The sequence below is a fragment of the Acomys russatus genome, chromosome 14, assembly GCF_903995435.1.
Source record: "Acomys russatus chromosome 14, mAcoRus1.1, whole genome shotgun sequence".
Lineage (NCBI taxonomy): Eukaryota > Metazoa > Chordata > Mammalia > Rodentia > Muridae > Acomys > Acomys russatus.
In genome coordinates, this window is record NC_067150.1 from 30,019,613 (window position 1) to 30,044,936 (window position 25,324).

The following is a 25,324-nucleotide window of genomic DNA, read 5'->3' on the forward strand; positions in this document are numbered from 1 at the left end:
TATCTCCAGGTTTTTGGGTTTTGTTTTGTTTTGTTTTGTTTTGTTTGCTTGTATATTTATATTTTCATATTCTGTCTTATCTGCTAAACAAGAGCAGCAAATGTGATTGACACTTATCTTCCTTTAGAGCAGACTTGTAATACAAGGACTATTAGTCTCGTTCTCCAAGAGGAAACAGGAGAAATGTAGTGAGGAGTGAGTGAGTCTGGGATAGAGAAGACCTCCAAGAACCACTCCTTCTACACTGACCTTTCAAGAATGTGGAGGGGAGGGGCCTGGGAGTCAGGAAAGTGCACAGCCTTCCTTTTCCGCAAAGGAATGGCAGTGCGCTGTCATGGGATGGTATCACCATCTAGTGGCCTGTGAACATAACGCAGCTTCGCCTTAAGTCCATAGAGTGTTAGGTGTCTTGAGAAATTTTGTGAATGCTGAGCAGAATACCATGTGTCAGCCCCTGCCCCGTACCAGGTCCTGAGTATGAGAGTTTCCTGCAGAACCAAGGTGAAGATCAGGCAGGTGAGCTTCACATTTTCCTGCTGAGGCCAGTGTATCTACTTAACACACTGACCAATGCAGCATCATAGTAAATGAAATGGTTATATCTTGTGTGTGGGGGGTCTAGGCTCCTGCTGTACTGTATGCTATCATTGTCATGAATAATGCCCTCTGGAAATGCCAGCTGTCACAGCCCCAGAACCCCAATCTTGGTCATGTGACAGTGCTTCCATGCGGTTGCTGTTATGCTAGGCCCCACCAAGGATTAGCACAGGCACAGTTGGCAAAGGAGATCTGTATTGATGCTGATGGGCAGCATAGAGGTCAGGCAGAAATGCCAGGGGTAAGCCTGGCAGGTCGTGATCTGGGACTCAGAGTGAAAGGAACATGTGCATCAAATGCCAGGCAGAGGGTGGCTGCAAGATAGCGCCAAGCAACTGCTAAGTGGCAGTTACTCAGATGGTTCAAGTGGTATCCTCATTTCTTGCTAAACTTGGCACCTATGTTCAGGGTTAAGTCTTGTCCATATTCGTTTCCTGTTCGTTCTTACAGGAGCGCTGCCATGCAGTAAGCACATAGTACTTAACACACACTGTTATTTTCAGTTGTATGCAGCACCCCTTAGTCTTACAGCACTGACCCCAGTGTCTTCATCCACTGAGGCATCTTTGGGGTGGGGTGAAGGAGGTGCTGGACTCCAAAGGTGGGCATGCGAGGGAGTTTGCCCTACATTCAGTACTCGTGACCACTCCCTTACCCCACCCACGCACTGCAAAAGCAGCACTGATGCTTCAAAGTGGCTGAGTTAACTACAGGATAAAATGGGGGAGAGATCAAGAGCGTCCTACTTGGGGAAATACAGAAAGAAGACTGGTTCATGCACTAAGACACAGAGAGAGGCCCGGCACCTTTGAAACAAGGCGAAGTCCCTTATAGGTACAGGCCAATCACGGAAGTTATAATTTAACATGGGAAAGAGAGAGGCACCTTTTCCAGGCCTTGGTCCTTTCTTGGAACCAAGAGAAAAGTCTGAACACATCCTCGTCTCTGCTTTCTGATTGCAGCTCTCAGAGCTGAGGCCTTCCAACTTCCGTTTTCCCATGCTTGGTGCTCAGCAGTCCCTTCCCAGAGAGTCTTCTGTACCTTTAGTGGCAGTGTGGGTTTGGGCTGGCCCTCTGTGATGGAGGTTTCCATTCTCTTGCTCATAGGGAGCACGTTGGGTACCCAACAGGGACCCTCCATGTCGCTCTTCAACTGAGGCCTCATATTTGTTTATACCTGCATGAATAGGAAACGTGAGATGGAAGAGAAAGTCAGCTACAGCTTAATAGGCTTCTGCCTTTCATGTCTGTAATTAGGGTTCCCTTTTACTTGTTGGGCAGGCACTAACACGCCAGAATAATATGGAAAACGAAGTATTTCTTGCCACATTTGACCACTTTACAAAAAGCATCGCTCCATTTCTCATTTTCTCTGAACCTCAGAACAACCCTACCAGGCATTTGGGGAAAAACATCCCCATTATGTTCAACGACGCAGAGAGTGAGGAGTTTGCCAAGATCTTAGAGATAAGTGCGGGGAACTAAGACCATCCAGGGACTTCACATTCTCGGCCTTGAGCACTCCGCTCCAGTAAATCACTGTCCATTTCTTAATGGGCCTTCCAGAAAGAACCAACTTGGGAGAGCTGCAGTACCCAGAAACACAAGCTACCCCCACAAACCTGGGTTCAGTTTTATGTCCTGCCAGGACTGGCTCTTCACCAAATAAGAGTACCTGCCTCTCAAGGTGGCTAAGAGGTGAGCTACTGTGCCCAACCTGGCCTCCATACCAGCTCGCTACATACTTTCCCCCGCTTCCTTTCTGTTTTTCTTCCTTTTCCAGGTTCCCTTCAGCCTACCCCCGAGAGAATATAGGTGAAAGGAGAAAAACCATGCTGCCCAGACCCTGCTCTCCTCCTCCAGGGCAGGGCAGGACAGAGGCAGTGAATGCCTCCAGTTGCAGTAGGCTTCCTGCTTTTAGCTTTTCTTCTTGTATGCTGCCTTCTTAAAGTGGAAGTGCCGCCCCAGACACTGTGTGGGTTACCATAACCCCAGGGGGCGGTTCTTCACATTTACCAGCCCAGGTCCAGGCGTTGCCAGGTCCTTTTCTTAGTAAGATACTTCTGCCAGAAGGAGAACCAAACAAGGCCCTAGGGGACAGTCACCCAAATCACCAGCACCTCAGGCTCTGACCTCTGCGATTTCCACACCCGCCACCACTGCACACCAGGCAGAACCACACCGGACTAGCCACTGTCTGACTGCAATGTGTCCCAGAGACTTTGATTGGTAGTTGCTCTTTTCTACACAGCCCAGGCAGAGGGGCCAGGTGACCGATTTCTGACATTTGGGAGGCATCTGCAGCTCAGCCTCGGTTTAGAGAAGAAATGGTTCTGTCTCTCTGGCCCCTTTGCCCCATGGGTGTGTCCAAAGCCCTCTGTAGCATCTCAGTCCCCTGAAAAATATTTCATAAGCACCATGTTCTACCTAGCCAGAATCTCCAGGTATGGCTCCCAAGGAAACAGAGAAAGCTGCGGGGAAAATCACATCCAGGAGAGGAGAGGATTCACATGCAGCGCACATTCTGGTGGCTTATTAGTCATACTTGAAGATACTCACAGAAGTCATGGGACTTGAGGAAAATACTATCGCGGGTGGGTTAGGGCCAGACTAGAGCTATGGAGACACACGGGGACAACAGAGGCAAGGTTAGCACATGGGGGGTGGAGGGGTGCTGCTTCAGTGTCCCTGAGGCCCAGAATGGACCAGCACAGACTGAGTATAGCGTAACTGAGCACTGGGTAGAGTCCTAGGAGTGAGGTTAGGAGCAGGCCTTCCCACTGCCAGCAAACTCACCCGCTGCTTCTGCTCCGGGACATCTTCCAGGCCAGGATCTCTTTGTATACCAGCCTGCAGAGGAGCTGGGAGGAGTTCAAGGTAGAGAGGGAAGGGAAGATACTGAGCTTCCAGGCTCAGCTGACCCACAGGAGCAGCGTTCGCCATGGGAGGAAGTAATTCTGAGCAAAGGACAGCTGACGTTCTAAGCACCCCACACACCAGAGTTTTATGCCAGGGCTTGTCTGTAGACATTAAGCATTCCCCAACTGACATCAATGTACCCCCAAGAACTCTTACCAAGCAAGCCAGGATGTCAGCAGAGATGAGCATGTAGAAGACATTGTTCCAGCCCGTGGGGGAAATGAGCCCAGCCAGCAGGGGCCCCAGAGCAGCACCTGCACACAACAGGCTCATGAAGGCGGGATGCAGGATGCCTACCTTCCCTGACTACCCTGGGTGCCGCGCCTGCGGGGTCCAGCCAAGACAAGGGTGGGGTTCAGCAGCCAGGGGCTAAAACCAGTAACGCACCTATGGAGCCGGTGCCGTCGATGATGGCTGTGACAGTGGAGAGGGCCTTGGCGTTACCCTGCAGGCTCTCATGTGTGCCCTGGGGAGATAGAGTTGAGTGGGGCAGCCCAAGCTAAGCAAAACAACTGGACAAGAGTTAACATGAGGAGGGTGGTGATGGGACCCTAGGGTTAAAGGAAAGAGCCCATGGAGGTTCTGCAGGACAACGGGTGGGAGAGGGAGAAGGGGAAATGGACATGTGAACAGAGCCCCCGACCACGCCCTCAGACCAGCCTGGTGCCCAGGAGTGGCCCACTCACCAGGTCAGCAGAGACCGCTGTGGTGATGAGTGCATAGGGGCCATTAACGAGGACTCCACAGATAATTAACATCACTGGGAAGACAGAAGAGATGGTAGTATTAGGGATGAGGGGCCGTGTGCAGCCCCAAGTCCAGAGTGGGCAACACTCCCTGGTCTTGGCCCCACACAGACTTCATGGAGTGCTTCAGGCAGAGCATCTTTGGCAGCCAGGCGGTGTGGGGATAGGGAGATTCACACCGCCTCCTCACCTATGGAGCTGGTTATCCCGTTCTGGCCAATGTAGTTGTACAGGAACATCTGGAGGAAGAAGGAGGTGTTTTCCTCTTGCTGGGCTAGACCTGAGTCTACAATAGCCCCGCCTGCTCTGGAATGCCACATATCACTTGTTCTTCCTGCCGTGCACATCCGGTCTTCTCAGGTCTTTAACTGTCTCAGAAATGGATGGTCTAACTATGATAATCTCTAATTTCCCTTTTGTTTTTGTTTTGTTGCTGTTGTTGTTTTGGTTGGTTGGTTGGTTGGTTTTGCAATGAGTATCATGCAACACAGGCTGTCCTGAAACCCACTCTATAGTTGAGAAAAGACTCTGAACTCCTGATTCCCCCTGCCTCTCTCTGCCTCCCAAGTGCAGGCGTTACAGGCATGCACCAGCAGGTATGGCTCTAGAATTTCTCCTTCCCTCAAACATCTTCATCTGTGTCTAACTTCAATCTCCTTATTGTTCCTTGATCAAAACACAAAGCAGCCAGTGTCCCTCTTGTCCACCAAGGCTAGAGAATCTCTCATCAATTATCAGTCTCAGTCTCTTTTCACAGGGCCTGGTCCTCTGCTGACTCTCGATCCCCCTTTTCCACATGTGCCCAGGAACATGTATGAGAGATATGAGGCCCCAGACACCCAATCACAAGCATACCCATGCTAAGATGGGACTTACCATGGGAGCAGCCAAGATCAGCATGATGCAGCAGGTGGTGGCCCTGCCATTGGTGTAGTCGCTGATGAGCCCTGCCACGATGCCACCTGGAACACACGCTCACTCACACATTGTCCCTGACACTACCATGTCGTTCCTCATCTAATGCCCAGTGTTGTCTCATCACCCTGCCCAGTGCTGGCCTGGCCTTAAGAAAGACTACTTCCCTCTGTAGCCTTCCCCTGCACCCACCACTCCAGGAAACCAAAGTCCAATGATCGTTTTTCTTAGGCCCACACAGCCCAGCAGAAACAGAAATGAGAATACATCAGGAGGCCTGTCTTCTCGGGAGCCACTGCCTGGATCATGGGCTGATGACCCTTCTTTCTGCTCCTCTGCATAGAAGCAAACAGGGGAAGACAGCCTGCCAGGACAAAAGGACAAAGCCTCACCTATGATGCCACCAACGTCAAAGAGCGTGGATAGGTCCCCGGCCTCCTTGGCACTAAAGTGAGCTATGGAAAACACAAAACCATAATCAGCCACCCAGGGAGGTTTGGAACAAAGCTCCTGAATGTCACAGCCAACAGAGTCCCTGTGGAACACTGGTCCAGCCCAAGGAAGACACTGAGGGCCCATTGCCACAGTGATTGGCTAGGGCCTCAGGGTGAGTTTGCTGCAGCTTGGGATATACCCCTTCAGGCCCCAAGTCCTAAATTGTTCTCCTTTCCTGAAGGATGACCTAGCCCTTTCAGAGCAAGGCCTCTCCTGGAAGCCTAGTACCTGCCCCCGCCCCCAGCTCTTTCTCCCGGAGTATAACGCTTCTGACCGAGCCTTGGCCCAAACAGCCATTTCCTTCACCCACTCCTGACCTAGAAGCAAGCTCCATAGGTGCTCTTCCTAGGCAGGCCACCGTAGGTCTGTGCTAATGTCCACAGCCACAGAGGGAGATGTGTAGGAAGATGGGGACCCTGAGTGTAGGAAAGGGGAACATCTAGAAGCTTGACTTGTAACTCCACCCTCAAGGCTGATTCATAGTCTCAAAGCAACAAAACAAAGGGTCACAGTGCCTACAAAACCGTCCTGGCACGCTGCCGGTATCAGAGAGGGTGGCCCTTCATGCAGAGCTATAGGGCAAGCTACAACTTGAGGTCTGGTCATGACTAATCCCTATGGTTTCATGGTTTCCCATTCAGAGTCCATGTGTGCATGTGGCAGGACAGCCATTGTCCTTTCGCAGAGCTGGGAAAAAGTAAAGCTGGGGCTCTCAGAATCCTGGGGGTCACCAGAGGTCCTGAGCAGGAGAAGACACAACAATCACTGTTCAACCACAACAGTGATCTCTCTTCGTCATTACATCCTTAGGTAGGAGCAGTATAGAGGAGCTACTGCATTGGGGCAGCTCCCTCAGTGTAGTCCAGAGGTCCCCAAAACACTCCCATGATGGCCTTGGAAGAAGAGCCTTGGAGTCTATTGAATAGGAAAGCTCACACAGCCTCTTTCTTGAATTGGAGGTGTTCAAGGCAGACCTCTACCCACCTTTGAGCCAAGCAGCCCACACTCAGGCTAGAGAAAAGAGGAGTGCAGGGCAGAGCTTTGTCATCCTAAGGCCCAATGCAGCTCCAAGGGAGCAGGTGGCTGGAGACAGTGCATGGGGCTCAGCCTTGACTGTGCACTGGGATCCAACCCAGGTATGGTGTCCTCCCTGCACCAGCCATGGCCTTGGCCTCCTCAGAGCCTCCTTTTTCTCAGCTCTTCCCAGCCCACCCGCCTTGGACTTACCTACATTGAAGATGTACAGGGGCAGCCAGTAGAGAAAGGTGTAGCTGACCAACTTGGCAAAGAGCAGACACAGAGAGAACTCGATCACACCCTGGGAAGCACAAGAGAGGGCGCAATGGAAGGGGCTCAAGAGATCCCCAGTCCAGTGGAGGCCCCACAGGTGGCAAAGAACTACCCCATGACGATCATCACTCCCACACAAAGCAACCTCAAATTCACACCCCATCCTAACGACAGCAATGTGCCTAATGCTGCATGTCACATCAAGATAGGCCTCCTATACTGCCCTTCCCAAGTACGCACCTCACCACCTGCCACCCACAGCACCCCATCCCCTATAATCTAATGGAAAACTCTAGAGAGACTCTCTTCCCTTCATTCCACAAACGTCTCACCGGGATTTTGAGTGCCCCCAGGAAACTGATGGCTTCAGGCTCATGGCTCTGTTCCTTGGAGGAGCTGGCTGTAATGTCCACATTACTGTCCCTGCTGGGGTAGGGATTATTCACAGGATCCTCAGGGTTGTCCTGTTCCTTCTCCAGGTCATCCTGAGCAAAGGATATGATCCCTTCTGTGGGCAGGGCCATGTACCAACCTTCTCTAATGAGAAGGGCAGTCCCAGAGAAAGGTAGGAGACACCCATCCTGGGGGAGGGTGGATGTTTCTCCGGCTGGCAGTCCTATCATGTTGTGGGGCAAGAGTGCAACACTGGGTCTGTGAACCCACTAGAGGGTCTCAGCTCTCTTCTCCCACTCTTAGCCCTCCCATGGGCAGTACCTGTGATGCAGAGAGGAGGCCTGGGATGGCAAACTCACATGGTGCTGAGGAGGGGTGCAGTCCACATCTTCTGGATCTGAGATGGGGGAAACAAACACCCCTTTGAGACGCTTGCCAATAGGTTAAACCCTCACTTGACAGTGGTTCAAAGTCAGTGCAGAGTTAGCCCTACATGTCCCATTTGGTCCCCAGCATTAAAGGAGCAGGCTTTCTAGGCCTGCCTGCCTCTTCTAGGGATTGTGTTATGGCTTCTTCTTGGACTAGTAGTGATAACATCTGGCCTTGTCAACTCAGAGCTGTCAGAGAATAGGAAAAAAACAGTAGCTGTGTGCACTGAATGTAAGAGGCACAGCCTTAGGCAGAGTACACGTTACAGACCAAACACTGAGATTACATCGCCGCCCCTCTCCCCCTTACACATTCAGAAATCCTATGGAACAACTACTACTGTCAGATGGAAGAGCAGTTTTAGGGTCACAGAGCTAGTCATCCGATACCCTGAGCAGTAACCCTTGCAGAATATCCAGCTGCCTCTTCCCATAGACACACCTTAGAGCATCGGGGTGGGAGGGGTCCACTCACATTCAATGAGAAAGAGGAAGGTGATGATGCCCATGACAGCGGTGATAACACCAGGCACGATGAAGGACAGGCCCCACTGCTCGTTTACCCAGACTCCAGCGATCAGGGAGCCCAGAATGTTGCCCACGGATGTGTGGGAATTCCAGATGCCCATGATGAACCCCCGCCTGAAGAGAGGAGAAGGAAAGGGGATTAAAAAAAAAATAGAGAAAAATAACCAGCCTAGCCACGCTCAAAAGGCTGGCTGCCTCTAGCTAGCCTCTGGGATGGACCCGCAACTGAGATTCTCAGAGCCCCCCCAAAGACAGTGCAGGAAAGCCTCAGGCTGCTGTCAAGCAGATGATAGCACTGCCTGGGGGCTGGTTGCTTTAGCCAGATGGGAACTTTGACCACAGGGAAATCACCTTCTTGTCTTCTCTTTTGACCCCTGCCAACACCACTCTAAAAACAGTAGTCTTCAACTGGGGGGGGGGGAGCGATTCTACCCCTCAGGGAACATCTGGAAACACCTGAGGTTTCTCAATGGCCATGACTTGGGTTTAGCTATTTGTATCTAGTGGCGAGATGTCATGCACACTGAAAAAGCAGTGTGTGTGGCAGCCCCCAGAGCAAAGACTTGAACAGCTCAGACCATCAGTACTGGAGGCGAGAAACCGAAGCAGCCTTACACAAATGCCAGTTGAAGAAAACGGTTGTGGAGCTCTTTTTACCTTTCATCAGAAAATGGAAACTCACCTGCTATGGAAAGTATAACTAAGGCTACCTGCTCTGTGGGCTAAGTCCACAGAGGAGAGAAACAGCACTGCCCTTTAGCCCCAGAGACGTTGCTTCTGAGTGAGTGAGACCCAGCAAGAAGACACGTTTTCTAATCTTTTTCTCTGATCAATACTCCAGAACCCCCGCCACCCACCCTGTGCCCCTGAGCAGGGTCAATCCCACTCCCTCATCACACTCACTTTCCCTTCCCAAACCAGTTGCCAACACAGGTCACCACAGACGGCCAGCCTGTAGTCTGAACAAGTCCGTTGCAGATCTGTGGGAGAAGAAAAGGAGGGTGAGAGTGGGCCCTACACACCCCGGGAGAGGAGGTCCAGGGCCATTGCTCAGGAGACCTCCACGCCCTACACTGCAAACCGTGCCTGTCCCTCACTTCCACGTCCACACACAGTGTCTCAAGCTGGCTTCTCCTGCCTCAAGATTGTGTGATCCGACCACACTCCTCATGCGTGTCATGCAGCTTCGGTGTAGGAGCCAAGGTAGGCTCACTGAGCCAGTCAAGGGCAAGACTTTGAGAGGTGGGAACAGGGCCCTGATCAGGGTGACAAAAGGAGCCTGAGCCTGGAACAAGGAGACCAAGTCCCTGCCTGCTGTGACCAGGGGATGGCCAGGGACCTAAACGGCCCTCTTTCTGAGGGGGAACAAAGGCCCAAGGGCAACAGGCTCTTACCTGGATGAGCACAAAGTACCAGAGCATATGGATATCCCAGAAGTACCCGAGGCCAAAGAGGGAAGTGAACAGGCCACTTAGCACCATTCCAGCTGAAAGGTAGTAACGGAGGGGCAGCCGCTCCCCAAAGATTCCACTAGAGAAAAAGATGGGTGAACTCCAGGTTAATGCTATGTCCACTCTACCACCTCCCTCCCCCATCCATATTGCTAAAGCCACTGTGGCCATGGTGACCAGTGATGATCTGTGTGTTACTGCATTCCAAGACCGACCCCAGTCCTCACAGGTTTTATTTAGCACCACTCTGACAGTTCTGTTCCCCATGTCCCTCCTTGCTGGCTGACCATCCCTTGTCACTTGTTTTCCTTTCAGCACAATCTCTGGCATCAACTTTATGGTTCTAACCACCATGATATGCGAAACATTCCGTGTCACACAAGATTGGTCCCCGCGTGTCCCTTCTTGCTTCAGGGTCATATTCAGATAGCCTTTTGAATACCTTTACTTGGATGTCCCTAAAGCAATGGAAACTCAACACTCTAAAATCTGAATTCTCCCTCCTTTCATCGTGGAAGCCTCTGAACACCACTTGTCCCCAAGCTCAGCAGCGTAGGCAGCAGTCACTTGACTGTAACATTGCTGCAACCTGCCTTGTCTGCCTCAGGCCTACCTTAGCTTCTCCCTCACAGCTACATTCCTCCCGTAGCTCTCCCATTCTGTAGCCTGGAGCAGGCCCCCTGCAAATGACCTTTTCCATTAGCCATGTCTCCTGCTCTTGCTTCCCTCAAAGGGTACCCCTTCTGGTAACCCTGGGAGAGGTTCCATCTGTCCTACAGGCTCTTCCCTACTCGCCTTGCTGTGCTCTCTGGGTGTGCCTCCAGCCTGGGTGGCCTTCCCCACGGTCAATGCCCATGGTTCTCCACATTTCAAGGCATATCTCCTCCTATGCCTTAATTCCTTGTCTTCGGCCCCAGCTTGCACTGCACGCTACCCAACACTTCAACAGTTCAATTAGCTATGAAGCCAAGGATCCTTCTATAGGCTGTGAGTCCCATGAAGGCCACACCCTGCCTTGCCCACCTGTGATTCCTGGCAGCCAGCTCCGTGTTTGCTAGGTAGGATGCACACTGCTTGTATAGTTTAGCCAGCACTGGGTAAGCTCTCCTTGGGAATCTACATGTCCGGGGTTGTGCTTAGAGGACCCTGGCCATACCCACCAACACTTCCTGAAATGGAGCGTCCAGAAAGCTTCAAAGGAAAAGAGCTGCTAATAGCAGGAGTCCACCAGCAGCAGGTGGAGGAAGAGTTTGGTGACCACAGAGAAGGGCTGATGGTCTGGGTGGGGCCTTGGCCTCAGTCCCACATGGAGGCACTATCAGCTTTCTAGCCTTAGCTTGCAGCTCCAGGTCAGTCAGGAGAAACAACAGGTATGGAGCATCGACCCCACCCGCACCCTCAGTGGGCACAGGCTCTGCCTTTCTCTTACCTAATAAACATGCCAATGGCATAAGCCACTAGGAAAGCATTGTCCACAGCTCCCAGTAACTCCTTGTAGTCATCTTTGTCTGAAAGTAGATGGTAAAGACAGAAAGCTGGTTGGGTGGTTGCCCCCCTGCAGGAAGCCCCCCTTCTTTCACTTTCATGGAGGGACCAGGAGATAAAGAACAGCAATATGGCCTGTTCTATTCTTACCAAATGGACTCCAGCTACACCAGGTGGTATCATTGAGATCGTGGGTGTCATTATCGGGTCTGACCATATCTGAACAGTTCTGGTGCAGGCGGCTCTGCAGGGCAATGACGCACACGGATCAAGGGTCATATCATCCCCTGGCACCCGCTCTGCTTGCCAATAGTACAGTCCATGCCCCTGCCTGCCAAGATCTCCTCTAACTGGGGAAGGTGACCATGCGACACTCATGAATGGAATCCACAGCGCCTGGAACCCCTGCCTCCTTAGCTCACCCACACCAACCAACAGTGCTGTCTGGGAGGTAAACTTACAAGGAACATGTAGGAAAATGTAGGAAAGAAAGGGCCACCAACAATGGGTGTCTGACACCCCAGGTACCAAGGTAAAGGAAATTAGAAGGGAACTGATTGGTTGCCTGAGGTCTACAGCATCCAAGTCTTCCCAGCCCAGCATGTCCTGTGTTCTTCCTTGCCAAGCAGCCTCACCTTAACAATGCTGATGGGCTTTCTGGACATGTGATAACAGGCATAAATGAGGAAGGTGAGCAGCAGGATGAAGCCACGAAACCTGGAGAAGAGAGGAGCATCCGGTCTTCAGAAGCCCAGCCACAGCATCCTCAAGGCCTCAACATCATCAACATTTTACCATCAGGTTCTCTTCTGGACACCAGTTCCTGGGACCAGGAGTGTCTCAGAGCAAAGGACCTGTGTTGGGAAGACCCCAGCCCTGCTGCTGCCACCTTCTTTTCAACCCCTTAGCCCCTCTAGGGTCTCACTGGAGTAAGGCTGTCCCCATGACTGGGTATGTGGAACAGGTATGGCCACATAGAGTTAAAAATCATTTCCCAAATGTCAGAAAAGATGGGTATGGGATGGAATTAAAGGGGAGATGGGTCTGTCTGCAGAATGAGGTCCATATTCCCCTCACGCCTAGATGACAGCAGACGTGGCTCAGACTATAGGAAGTGATGGCTCAGCTGGGACAGCGAGTGACAAAACCTGAGTCCTCTCTCTCATGGTCCCTGGCTAGTTAATTCCACTGGACAGGAAGGTCATTACTTCCTCTGTGGCTCACATAGCCCATGTGCCTGCCCTGCTTATCTCATATGCCTGCCAGATGGAAAGAGAAGTCTAGTCAGGAGTCTCTCCAAGTTTCCACTGCAGCACACCCACTTCACCCGCACACAAGGGTCTAGGGAGGACCCTGCCGTGCCCTGCTGAGTCACTAGTTCCCAGCAAGGAATCAGCTGAGCTGTGTCAGCAACCAGGAACCAGGAGGTATATGGAAAATAGATCTCAGAATGGGACTGGGCGTGTATAGCTCAGAGGTAGAACACATGGTTAGTGTGTCCGAAGCCCTGTGTTACAACCCACCACCACTACCAACAAAAAAAATCAGCCTGGAAGGAGGCTCAGTGCCTCTGCTCATTAGAGAGAAGGGGAGAGAGAAGGGTGAGCAGGCCCAGGAGCACTCATCTCCCTTGGCTCCATGAACCTAAGGATGTTCACGCTGCCCTCCAAACTCCAAACTCATTTCCCGCAAGCATGTGATTAGGCAGTGCAGGCTACCTCTTATGAAACACAAGGTGTTTCTGGAGAGCCTGAATTGAGTCGAGCTCCCAAACCCTGTCTCGCTTTGCCCTGGACTTAAGTTTCCTTCCTGGGCATCTGTTTCTATTCTCTGTACTGATACACACACACACACACACACACACACACACACACACACACACACACACACATTTCTTTCTTCTAAATTGTGTGTGTGTGTTTGGGGGGGGTAACAGCAACATTTGCTGTCCCAGCACTCAGGAGGCTGAGGCAGGAGGATTGGGAATCAGAGCCCAACCTGGGCTACATAATGAGAGCCAATCTCAAAGTACCTCCTTGGCCACTTGTTCCCAAGTACCTATGTAAATCACACAGTTCTTTTAGGGAGTAGCCAAGGCTACTCCAGATGCTTGCCAGTCCCAGTGATTGGTACTAAAAAGCTTGGTGACACCAAGGTTTTCCAGGTCTACCAATTGCCATATAGCTGATTCCTAGTTCAGGGACTTCTAGAATTCTCTGAGAAACTTCAGGGAGTACACTGCTAGCCTAGGTAAAAAGCAATGGACTGCAACCCTGTAGTTAACTGGGATGCTGCCTAATGCAGGGGAAAGCAGACAAGCTTTGAGTAACACCCCCTACTCACTCACCAGGTAATCCTTCTCTGCTTCTGGCTTCTTCAGTTGTACATGGTGGCACCAGCCCCACCTATGTCACTCTCATTCTAGTCCTTGGATACCTGTGGTACCACCTTTTAGTGCCACACAGCTCAGCTTGTGTAACCACTCATCTTGGCTGAGCACAGAGAGGTGCCTGGGCCCTTACTATGTGGCCACAGTCATGACATATGAGATCCTCTCTGGTTCTGGAAGACCTTTAGTAACTCAAGTCCCACTGGATCCCCTGAGAACAGAGATGACTGGTCAACAAAAGACCCTCATGTTATCTAGGAAGTCGGAGGCTGCACCTCAGCAGATATGCCAGGTGTCTTATAAGCTGCACAGAACCAGAGGCACTAGAGGGACATGCTAGCTGTTGGAACCCTTCCCTTTCATCTCAGCTCCCAAACTACTTCACTTCCGCATACCAGGAGCATCCCAGAGAGGAAGGTCCAGCCCACCTCTCTCCTACCTGAGTTCCCAGGCGCTTCTCCTTATCTGTTCCAACCCCCTTTCATCCAGAGTCCATCATTAGGAAAAGCCATTGCAGAGAACAGGCATACCCGTGTCCAAATTTAAAATTCAGATATTCTTGGAAAAAACAAGACTGCCCTTGCACCCACAGGTATGCCTGCCGTGTCACATGCACCACACTAGGGATTTGGCAATTGCAAGAGGAATGGGAAGACAGATCCTGCCTTCTGCAGCTCACAGGTCACTGGGGGAAACAGGCAGAAATTTGGGGTGACTGTGCTGTAAAAGCAGGAAGCCTTGTGTCACATGGGGAGCACAGGAGGGACACCAAACTTAGTGGGATAGAAGTGTATCAGGAAAAGGTTCCAGGAGGTGTGGTGTCAAAATCAAACAGGACATGGCTAAGTCAGCCAGGGCTGGGAGGTGTGCCAGGAAGAAGCATCAGAGAAGGCACAGAGGCGTGAAATAACACTGCCGGTTTGGGAACACTGCATGGCTTAGGGTAGCTGGAAGAGGAGACAAAGCCAAGCATAGAGGCAAAAGTGGCTGGATGAGGTACGGTCCAAGCCAGCCAGGTAGGGCCCCATGTGCCAAGAAGGAGAGTTTGGGCTATCTTTTGAGAAGGACAAAAAGCCATCAGAAGGGCTGAGCTTTTCTAGGTGAGGGTGCTCTGGATATGAGCCAGGGGAGGCCACGGGGAAGCCCCATGTGGGCTTCCTTCCCACAGGGTGGTACCGGTCCTTGTGCCTTTCCATCCTGTTAGCCACTTGTGGATACATGGCTGCCTCACAGGATGCCCTAGGTATATTCAAGCTCATGTCTGTAGAGACAAAAAGTAAGGACTTAAAACCAAGCAAAGGATAGTTTTAGTCCCTAAACCTATTTACTCCTCTGAGAAGGACTTTTTTCTACCCTGTTCACAGAACTACTGACAGATGTTTGTTTCAGATCTCAAAGTATCCCTGACACCCGGTGGACACTTTAAATGGCTGGTACTATTTCAGATCAGCACAGGAAGACTAGCCAAAAGGAGTAAAGGCAGCTCTTGCTTTGCAAGGGGAGTGCTGTGCCTTTATTTGTCTGGTAGAAATTTGGATGCCATCAGCCCTACCTCTCAAGGATGCCTACCTGAGTCTCCTAGGACACAAAGACCTACGGTTGCTAATGCACTGCCTAGTTTAGTGTGGGTAGGGTAACTGCAACCATACAGGAAAGTGACTCTGAGTAGCTGAGGTCTTCCTCAGGGCAGACAGAAAGATTAGCCAGTCCGCACTGGCATTCTGACCTGTGATTTCTTTCAGCCCTGCAGGGGCCTGCCCAAATTAGATCTAACCTCTTAACAAAACCCCCTAACTGCCAAGTTAGCAGGAAAGACAGGACCCTTGAGAGCCAAGGTTCCTAGGCTGTGCTGTTATGTGGTGTTAGTCTGGCACTGCTTCCCTCTGGGGCTTCTTGCCTGGCCTCTAGAGGGTAGAAGGTTAAACTCATAACACTGGCTGGGCCCCAGCCTAGTTGGGAGACAGGCCTCCCTCCTGCTAGCCAGGGCTCCTTTCAGGCCACATCAGGTGTTCACGGAAAGGGCCCCAGGTGCTGTTATTCAAAGGGGCCTAGGACACTGGGGGTAGGTTAAGGGTGGGGCTAGACTTGAGGCTTCAAAGAACTCAAGTTCACAGGCCTGACAGCTGAGGACTCTGTGCAGGGCAGGACCAGCAGGTTTCACTTCTCACAAGCCCTTCCCTTGGAAACCAAGGAACCCCACAAGAGGAGCGGGGAGAAGACCTGCAGAGCCGTAAGGCAAGGGTTGGCCACTCTGGTGCAGAGCTGGACTAGGCAAGCAGTTTAGAGGCTAAGAACATGTCGGGGAAGGCCCCCAGACTGCTCCACGTGGGGCGAGCTGTCCCATGGCCCTCTGAGTCTTTGTTAGCAAGGGGTGATTCTTCTCAGAGTCCCACCTCCTCCAGCAGATGCTGGTTACTGAATAACCAAGTCAGATAGAGTGGGATCAGCTATCTCTTAAGTATTAGCTGACAATCCAACTTATTCTTTCCCTGGACGTCGATAATACCTTTATCAATTTCATTAAGACTTTGCACTAAGAATGATTCTGGGCCAGAAACAAGGAACAATGTGTCCAAAGTAGCAATAGATAATGAACAAACACCACCTGTAAGTACCCTCATCACTGCCACCACCAGCCAACATGGCCCCGCAGCAGCCTCTGATCTCTGGAGAGGTAGAAACAGGCCCCTCTCCTCAGTGGCCCCGTGTTTCCCTGCCCCTTCCTCCTCCTCTGCTCTAGACCTACTTCTCTGATAGGCCTGACCATGACTAAGAAGGACTGGGGGTTTAAACCCTCTCGGCCACTGATCCCTGCCACCTCTGCTTCAATCTGGGTCAACCTAGAAGAGCAACATCAGGATGTGGCTGCAGGCGACCTTGGCACTTCCTCTGAAGAAATGAACCTGGTAACCTGTTCTTGGGTGTGCCCATTCTGGGGTCAGCAAGTTCTGAAAAGCATAGAGGGCTGGATACAGTAACAACCAGACCACAATCGATGCGCGCTGTGCCACCACCCTCACCCTCTACCAAGCCCTCCACCAACACTGGGAGATAGCCTAATGGGAAAGGGCCAGGCAAGGACAGACACCCAGGGGCAGAGTCCTGAGTCACTGCCTGCCACACACAAGAGCAAGCAGGGACAGGCCAGGCTGAGAAGGCCTCTGAGGAAAGGGCTTTCTTTGGTCAGGGAGCAGGCCCGTGGAATCCCAGCCTTCTTGTCCTCCTTCTCCTCTGGCTGGGTCTTAGGTACTGCTCTGAGAGATGGGGATGATTTAGGGTGAAAGTTCCACACTTGAACAAAAGCTGTATTCTGAACAATACATTGTGGATGGGAATGTGGTGACGGCCACATAAGGGATCTAAGATGATGATGCCCTTCCCTCTGGGGCCCTCAGGAGGCCTGTTTGCTGTAGCTTACCCTGTCCATCCATTCTTTCTGAGCTCCCAGGGCTCCCAGCTTTGGCTTTCTTCTCAAATATATATTCCTCTTCTCTAAAAGAAGATCGTCACTTTAGCCACACACTTCATCTAGAAAGTCCTGAATTCCTGAGGCTACTGGCCAGTGGTCTCTTCTCTGGGAAGGATCTTGGGGCCCAGCCTTATGTCCCGTGAATCTCTCTAATCCAACACTCAATGCCAGCAAGAAGGGGACGAGAAGCACAGGGTTCCATGGGCCTGTTCATGGACTCAATACAGCTTCTGTGCTTTGGGCCAGGGTTACTGTAGGACTGTCTAACCCTAACTCTGTGAGTTCTAGTATAGTCTGACTAAAGAAAGATCGTGACCAACAACGCAGACAACTCCAAGCCACTGGTTGCCTGCTAGACTAGTACACACAGCTTGAGCAGGAATCACCATTCGACACGGTGGGGGTTGGGGCAAAAGGTCTGTCCTTTAAGGAGGGAAAAGAGGAAACTTCAGGGAGAAAAGAGGAAGCCCAGAAAGCAGCTGCTATGAGCTGCAATAATAAAGATGTGGGGGGATGGGCCTCAGGGTCACATGCTGGGTGACAGGAAAATGGGCAGCCGACTCCAACATCCTTGGGATGTTCCTTTTCAGGGCAAGGCAGCCCTGGCTTTCACAGCTCTCCTTAAGCGGTTGTTTCTGCTGCCCTTATCAAGCACTTCTTTACAGGAACCAGGAAAACAAGATGAGAGACAGGAGCCTTGTGGGACTCAGATCTGATTCCAGCCCTTCAGGCAACAGAATAGGGAAAAGGACATCAGACTTGAGCCAACAGAGGCTGAGTCTTCACTTCTGGTTCTGCTAACTTACTGTGACTTTTGAGCAGATTGTTTAACCTCTTAAGTTTTTATTTTTAAAATAAAAGAGTAAGCCACTGCACAAGACTGTCACAGGGACTGAGAAATACAAGGGGTGCACAAGTATCTAACCGGGGCAGCATCTCTTGGTGTGTGTTTGGCTATTTTTCTGCTCTGTTGTCCTCGCCAACTCCACAGCACAGACTGCGCATCTGTCAGCCCTGCCCAGCTTTCATGGGAAGATTAAGGCCTAGGGAAAACACAAACTATGTGGGCGTACAGCGCCTGCTCCTCCTGCCTGCGAAAGCTGTCTCCCTCCACACCCATTCCTGCTCATCCAGTTGCTGTGTCTCCCGGCTCCCTCCACCAGCTCCTGAGTTTTCCCTCCTCACAAGGTGTTGGGAAGTTCACTCAGCATCAGCCAGTCATCTCTCTGGAAAGATGCCGTGCTGTCAGCTGTGCCCTCGCTGCATGCCCATGCAGAAATTGGCACAAAAGGCAAGGAACCACGCAGGCCCAGGGCGAGGGATCCCCTGGGTGTTTGGTGGCTCAGAAATACCATGAACTGGTCGTCTACTCAGTCCTGACAAGGGGTGGAGTACCGCCTACTGAGCAGAAACTCCAGACTCTGAAGGCCTCCATACACCTGGTGCCACCTGCTCATAGCCCCACTCCAGGAACTGCTGTCTTACATGCTATGCTCCTGCTGGTTGGAGTTCCAAATAACCAGTACATGGACAAAGACTGCCAGACTCCCAGAGTCAAAAGTGGCCTCCTCCCAACAGGTGAATCCCTTCCACAATAGAAATGTCAACTGCCTAGCACATCCCAACTACAGTAGCCTAAGCTTTAAAACACTTTTCATTTACATCATAAAGATAAAAAGGCTATCAAAGATAAAGAAGCTATCAACTCAGAGTAGGGAGTGTGGGAAGGGCTTGAAGGAGAGGAGCTGGGGGGAGCTAGAGGAAGGAAAGTGACTGAAATCATTCTATTTCAATTACAAATATAATTTTAAGGCTGGGTGGTGGTGGCACATGCATTTAATCCCAGCACTGGGGAGTCAGAGGCAGGAGGATTTCTGAGTTTGAGGTCAGCCTGGTCTACAGATTGAATTCCAGGACAATCAAGGCTACACAGAGAAACTCTGTCTTGAAAAACAGAAACAAAACTATATATAATTAAAATAGCTAAGTAAACATAAATAAATCAAGCTTCTCATTTAATTTCATTAATATCCTGAGATAAAAGTATTGCCAATTTCCTTTTATAGTTAAGGAAATGCAGCCTCAGAGAGATTAAGTGATTTGTCTAAAGCCAAATGACAGTGTAATTTTTTATTTTCCACCCACATGATCATTAGGAGTACAGTGGGAAGACCAAAACTCTTAGGAGTTAGATTAACCTAAATCTAGTTCCAGTTTGGTCACTTGCCGGTGATGCAATGCTGTACAAACTACATGCTTTTCTGTCCCTTATTTTACAATTATGTCCCATGGGGCAACTAACCTTTCACTAAAAAAAAAAAAAAAAAAAAAAAAGACAAATAACACCTGGCACAACTAGTATGAGAAAAGCTTATAGAATGGCAGTCAATAGTATCTTCAGGACTGAATACAATCCATCCAGATACTTTCTACTTAAACCTTAGCAATCTTACGAGGAGGTATTGCTGTTATCCTCAGTTCACAGGTGAAGAGTCCAAGACTGTTATCTTCATGTCTACTGTCTACTTTGATGCTTTCCTTAGGGCCGTGTGAAAGTACTGTGTGACAGGGCTCATTTCTAATTTTCTTTCACACTATAAATCCTTATCCCGTTGCTTCCACCTCATCTTATATTTTGTTTAGCACAGGAAATGTATATTGGATTAACATCCACCTGAAGTGATCTTCAGCAACCATGATAGGGAGAGCCACCATTACTGCATGCTTCTTACATGCCAAGCAATTTCAACCTCTAATCACTAATATTTCATGTATCAGACATGCTTACAGGAGGCAGTTTTCTTCAAAATCAATTCAACTGACCCTTAAATATATGAATCATCACCCTTTGGCACCCAGTGCATGCAGCTAACTCAGGGGTCAGGGTGTAGCTCAAGAACAGAGCACTTGCCTGGCTTACACAAGACCCTGGGTTCCATACCCAGGGCTACAAAAACAAACGAATGAATAAAGCAAAGTAAAAATAAGATTGATGACTGTTGTGTGCACAGCGCCTCTCCAGCTCTACCACCAATTCCAAGAAGGTGGCATGATGTCTTCATTTTCTCTGAGAGCCCCGGAGTTCAATCCAACATCATTTCGGCACAACTATTCTTTGGTATTTGGGGCAGGGGAGCATCTAAATTCACACTCTTTAGGAAAATGGAGGACAGCATTTGTTGAGGACCCTCCCTCAGCCACAGAAGCCATGTGTCTTTAAATGAGCTATCAGATGTATCCTTTTGAACCACCTAGCTTCTACTAATGAAAAAAACAGAGGCTCTAAGAGCCAGGTACAATAGCACACGCCTGTAATTCCAGCATTCTGGGAGGTGGGGTGCAGAGGCAGGTGGATCTCTGTGAGTTCAAGGCCAGCCTGGTCTACAAAGTGAGTCCAGGACAGCCGACAGTCAAGGTTACTCAGAAAAACCATCTCAAAAAAAACAAAACAAAAACAAAAACAAAAAACAAAACAAACAAACAAACAAAAAACAAAAAAAGAAAGAAAGAAAAAATAGAGGCTCCAAAAAGTTAGTAACTCAAAAGCAGAGTGGTAAAAGGATTCGTATCCCTGTATGTATTGAACTTTGGAGAGCTTAGCAGTTAAGAGTCTCACTTGAGCATGTGAGTGGCACTGAAGCTGTAGTTCACTTGGTAGAGTGCTTGCTTAGCATACAAAAAGCCCTGGGCTTCCATCCCCAGAACCACATAATCCAGAAGTGGTGGCTTATACGTGTAATCCCAGCACTAAGTAGGAGAAGGCAGCAGGATCAGAAATTCAAGCTCACCCTTTGCTACATAGACCAGTGTGGGCTAGAGACCTTATGTTTAAAAGACAGTGCTCAAGTGATGTGCATTTAGAAGGCTGTGTTATGTGCATGCCTGTGCTGAGAGGCTGGTGTGGGGTGGATCCTTTATGATTCACCCTCATCACCCTCATTTTCCCTGATATGTGCTACTCTGGGCTGAGGATGTAGCTTGGTGGTAGAGCATTTGCCATGCACAGTTGTGAGATGTGTTCTGCGGATGGGAATGCAAGTTGCCTTGGGTTGTAGTAGGTGCCAGTGGAAAGTCTGAAAAGAAGAAAGTGAGTGTGTTAAAATCTTGCCAAAGCAGACTCAGGCTTGGTGACTTGTCTCACATAATTTTGAAAATCAGGATTCCTGCCAGGTGTGGTGGTGCACGCCTTTAATTCTGGCACTCTGGAGGCAGAGGCAGGTGGAGCTCTGTGAGTGAGGCTAGCCTGGTCTACAAATAGTTCAGTGACAGCCAGGGAGGTTACACAGAGAAACACTGTCTCAAACAACAAAAAATAAATAAATAAAATAAAAAATAAAACATCAGGGGTCCTGGAAAACTACCTAGGTTTGCTTTTACCTTTTAAAAAGAGAAGTGCTAAAATGTAATCTGTTTTCTCTACATTAAACTCATATAGATAATGCTATTATTTGTTGTTGTTGTTGTTGTTTTGTTTTTTCCTTTTTTGTTTTTCGAGACAGAGTTTCTTTGTGTAGCCTTGGCTGTCCTGGACTCGCTTTGTAGACCAGGCTGGCCTTGAACTTACAGCCTGCCTCTGCCTCCCGAGTGCTGGGATTAAAGGTGTGTGGCACCATGCCTGGCTATTATTTGTACTTGTACTTCTCAGATGCCTTCTCTGTCCTTCTTTTTTTTTTTTTTTTTTTTTTAGAATTTGGGGGTTGAGCCTAGGGTCTCATATATTCTAGGCAATTGCTCTACCATTAAGCTACATGCTCAGCCTTTTTCTATTTTTATTTGAGATAGGGTCCCCTTACTTGCCCACATTAGCCTTGAACTCCCAATCCTTCAGCCTCAGCTTCCTGAGTAGCAGAGAATCAAGAGGCCTAGCTGGTCCTGATCTTGCTTTGTCTGATGGCAGCAGAGTTGCCTGCCATGATTTCAGCTATCAGCTAAAATGCTACAGAGGCTATGATTCTATTTCTTTAATTTGAAATAGAGCATCTTCCCAGGCCATTGATCTTCACCTCACATCAGATGCTTAGGGACCTATCTCAACCTTACTCTTTGTTGTTTAAGTCTTTGCATATTATATGAATGAGCATCAAATTTCCTTAAGGATGTATTTATTTTTATTTAATGTGTATGAGTGTTTGCCTGCATGTATGTTTGTGCACTACCTCCATGCCTGGTTTCCATGGAGGAGAGATGGTGTTGGATCCCCTGGAGCTAGAGTGACAGATGGCTGTGAGCTACCATGTAGGTACTGGGAACATATCCTAGGTCCTCTGGAAGAGCAGCCTGTGCTCTTAATGAATAGTCCATCTCTTCAGAGCATCTCAGGATTTGTTTAAGTTGTAGCTAAAGGCTTTTCCTCTCTAAAACATGTGCTAGTTCATTTTTGTAAGCTGAGGGCCTACTCTCCTGACAGTCCCACGTGAGCATCTTTAAGTTTACAGTACTAGATGGTTAGGAAGGTCTTCTGTTCCTCCTGAGGACTAAGCCAAGATGTGGAAGACCAGCACTGACCACACAGGAGTAAGCAAACTACTACTGATTGTCACTGATACTTGAAATGTTATGATAGGGCTCCATTTTCAGGATGCCACTATAAGGAAGACCTTTTCCTTTCCTCTTAGGTGATCCATAACCCATAACTTAACAGGCATTGTATTTTTATAAACTGAAATGCAGCCTCCTACTCAACTCCTCAGAATACAAAACTGTCGTCGAGTCTTCTTGTTTTTCAGGGCAATATGGCTATTTGTAAAGCTTCAATAAGAATCTCTTCTTTCTAACAAAGGCATATTTAGATGAACTGGTTATGTAGCCAAGGCCTTGCTTGAGTTGTATTTGACAATGATGCCTATGTAATATTAACCCTATCAGCTCCTTTGAAGGAACTGATGTTCATTGTCTGGAATTAATACTACCAGAGCACCCCAAGGAAAGTGGTTTTCTGAATTTCTGGTGTTAGGCAGAAGAAAGTTACTTGGTTTTTCAGGTCTAAAAGCCTTAGGATATTTAGGGACCCTAAGAAAGAGGGATTTGCCCAAATCTATAGATATAGCACATAAAAATCTGGTTAGTAGAGTTTTTTGGCATCTTACCTCAAGGCAATAAATAGTAAAATGACTATTTTTTAAAAAAAGGCTACTTATGAAAGACTGGAGCAGTGGCCCAATCATCAGAGTGCTTGCTGCACAAGCTGAGCTATTTATCCTCTGCTCCCACATTAAAAGCCTGGCAAGACAGTGGCTGCATCTGTGCTCCCAGGCCTGGGAAGGCAGAGACAGGCTAGAGCTACCTAAAGCTCTGTGGAGTTGACTGGTAAGTTCTGGGTCCCAGTGAGAAAGCCTGTCTCGATAGATGGTTCCTGAAGGACATCTGAGATTGACCTCTGGCCTCCACAGAGACACACATGTATCACCCCCACCCAAAGGAAACACACACACACACACACCTTACATTTTTTAACAAAGATTCCTTATGAAAACTTTTAGCATCACAAACTTAACATGACCTACCTAGTTAATTAATTCATTTGCTGTACATAAGTAAACAATGAAATTACATCTAAGGAGACCCACTTTATTGTGTGATCAAAAATCTTAAGAGATTAAAAGAAAAAAAAAAAAAAAAAACACCTGGAGTCTATAAAGAAAATGATGTGTTGAAGAGAGGCCACCTTCAAGTTATCTGAATCTACTCTGTCATTAATCCTGATTTTAGTGTTTCTTGACATTGAACTATTTTATTTGCTGAAGTGGTAACTAATAGACAATTCATATAAAATATGTCTACTAGTGAGAGACCCTCAAAAGTCTTAATGTATAAATGAGTTTATTTGTGCCATGCTTTTAAAATTGTGGTAAAATACATATAGCATAAAACCTTGCCATTTTAATCACCTTTAAATTTAAAGTCAGGGGCAGCAGGTATATTGTGCAACTATCACTGCCATCCATGTCCACTAAACAGTAACTCTCCACTCCTTTCTGAATTCTCATTCTACCCAATTATGACATCTTTTGGCTCCTTCATTATGAGGGCAATACACTCTCTAACATATACTCATGTTCATATCCTTATGAGTCATTTTATATCTTCCTGAAAACACAAAACTAATACTTTCAAACTTAAAAAGGACCACATAAGCCATATAAAGGATTCTGTATGCAATGATTAGCCTGATTGAGAGCACTGGAAACAAGACACTTTTAAAACCAGCCTACATTGTCACTCTCTAAATATCTGCCCAATCCAAAGGAGACCATTAGTTTAATTTGAGAATATAGGTTTGGCATTGCTGTGTTATCTGTTTCTCGAGAAAAGCCATTACCTGACTATTTTTTGTTAAGTTTTCTAGTCTATAAATGATGGCAACTACAAAATAATTTAAACCCCACCCCACCCCGTGCAGACCAAGCACACTGCTCCAAACGCTTTAATGGAGAGCATATGGGTGACCTTGTGGTCTGAGGACAGCGGCTGTGAAAGCCAACCCATGCTTTTTAAGGGCGACCACCCAGTGATGGGGCAGCTGCAGCTCTGATCCAGAGGCCTGCCCAAGGTAGGTATCCCTCCCAACCTCCCAGCACCAGTGATTCTGGCTTCTCTTAGTCCAATCAACAAACTGAAAGGGGGTCTAAACTCCCTGGCTACTTTTACATTCTACCACTCCTTGGCTTCCGTCGAGATCCCCTAAATGCTCAGTATATCTGCCTGTGCGCCTGTGTTTGCAGATGCAAATTGTAAGCCTGAAAGGATGAAGACTCCTGAGCAGCCTGTTCTTTACCACGGTCACATGGAAGTCTGGGTTAATGTGAAATGAATAGGTCTACGTTACTAACTCACCATGCCTACGACACTGAAGGAACTCTGCCTTAAAGAGCTAGAATCCCCTCCCCCACCCTTGGGACTAGCAGAGACCTCAGCCGCCAGAGCAAGTCTCCGAATGTCCGGGCAGCCTCCCTCCCCAGCCCTGCTCACCAGCTGTCCCTAGAGAAGGCACGGAGGAACCAGACACCCGGAGCCAGGGAAGACCGCATCTTGTTGGGGCAGATACGCGAAGCTGGGACGAAGCGGGGACCACGGAGGGTGCAGAGCTGAGCATCGGCTGAGGTTTAAATGCCCCGCCGGCTGGCCCGCCCCAGCCAGGCCCTTGGCCAGAGCCCCCGCCCCTTGAACATGACCGCCCTGCCCTCTAGGTCGCGCCGAGTGCAAATCCAAGCTAGCCTTCTG

At 49.1% G+C, this 25,324-nt stretch overlaps 1 protein-coding gene across 1 annotated transcript; it reads right to left on the bottom strand.

Moving 5' to 3' along the window:
* Window positions 1-1,544: 1,544 nt before the first annotated feature.
* Slc37a2 (solute carrier family 37 member 2) lies at window positions 1,545-25,324 on the bottom strand. Its single transcript, XM_051156181.1, has 19 exons — window positions 25,073-25,324; window positions 11,882-11,963; window positions 11,397-11,490; window positions 11,191-11,269; window positions 9,705-9,840; window positions 9,214-9,290; window positions 8,258-8,424; window positions 7,714-7,751; window positions 7,294-7,446; window positions 6,899-6,989; window positions 5,569-5,631; window positions 5,138-5,223; window positions 4,452-4,500; window positions 4,202-4,275; window positions 3,903-3,981; window positions 3,672-3,769; window positions 3,393-3,457; window positions 3,156-3,212; window positions 1,545-1,773 (listed from the first exon to the last, which is right to left on the bottom strand). The coding sequence occupies exons 1-18, from the start codon at window positions 25,129-25,131 to the stop codon at window positions 3,182-3,184; spliced, it is 1,521 nt and encodes a 506-aa protein (XP_051012138.1). The 5' UTR covers window positions 25,132-25,324; the 3' UTR covers window positions 1,545-1,773; window positions 3,156-3,181.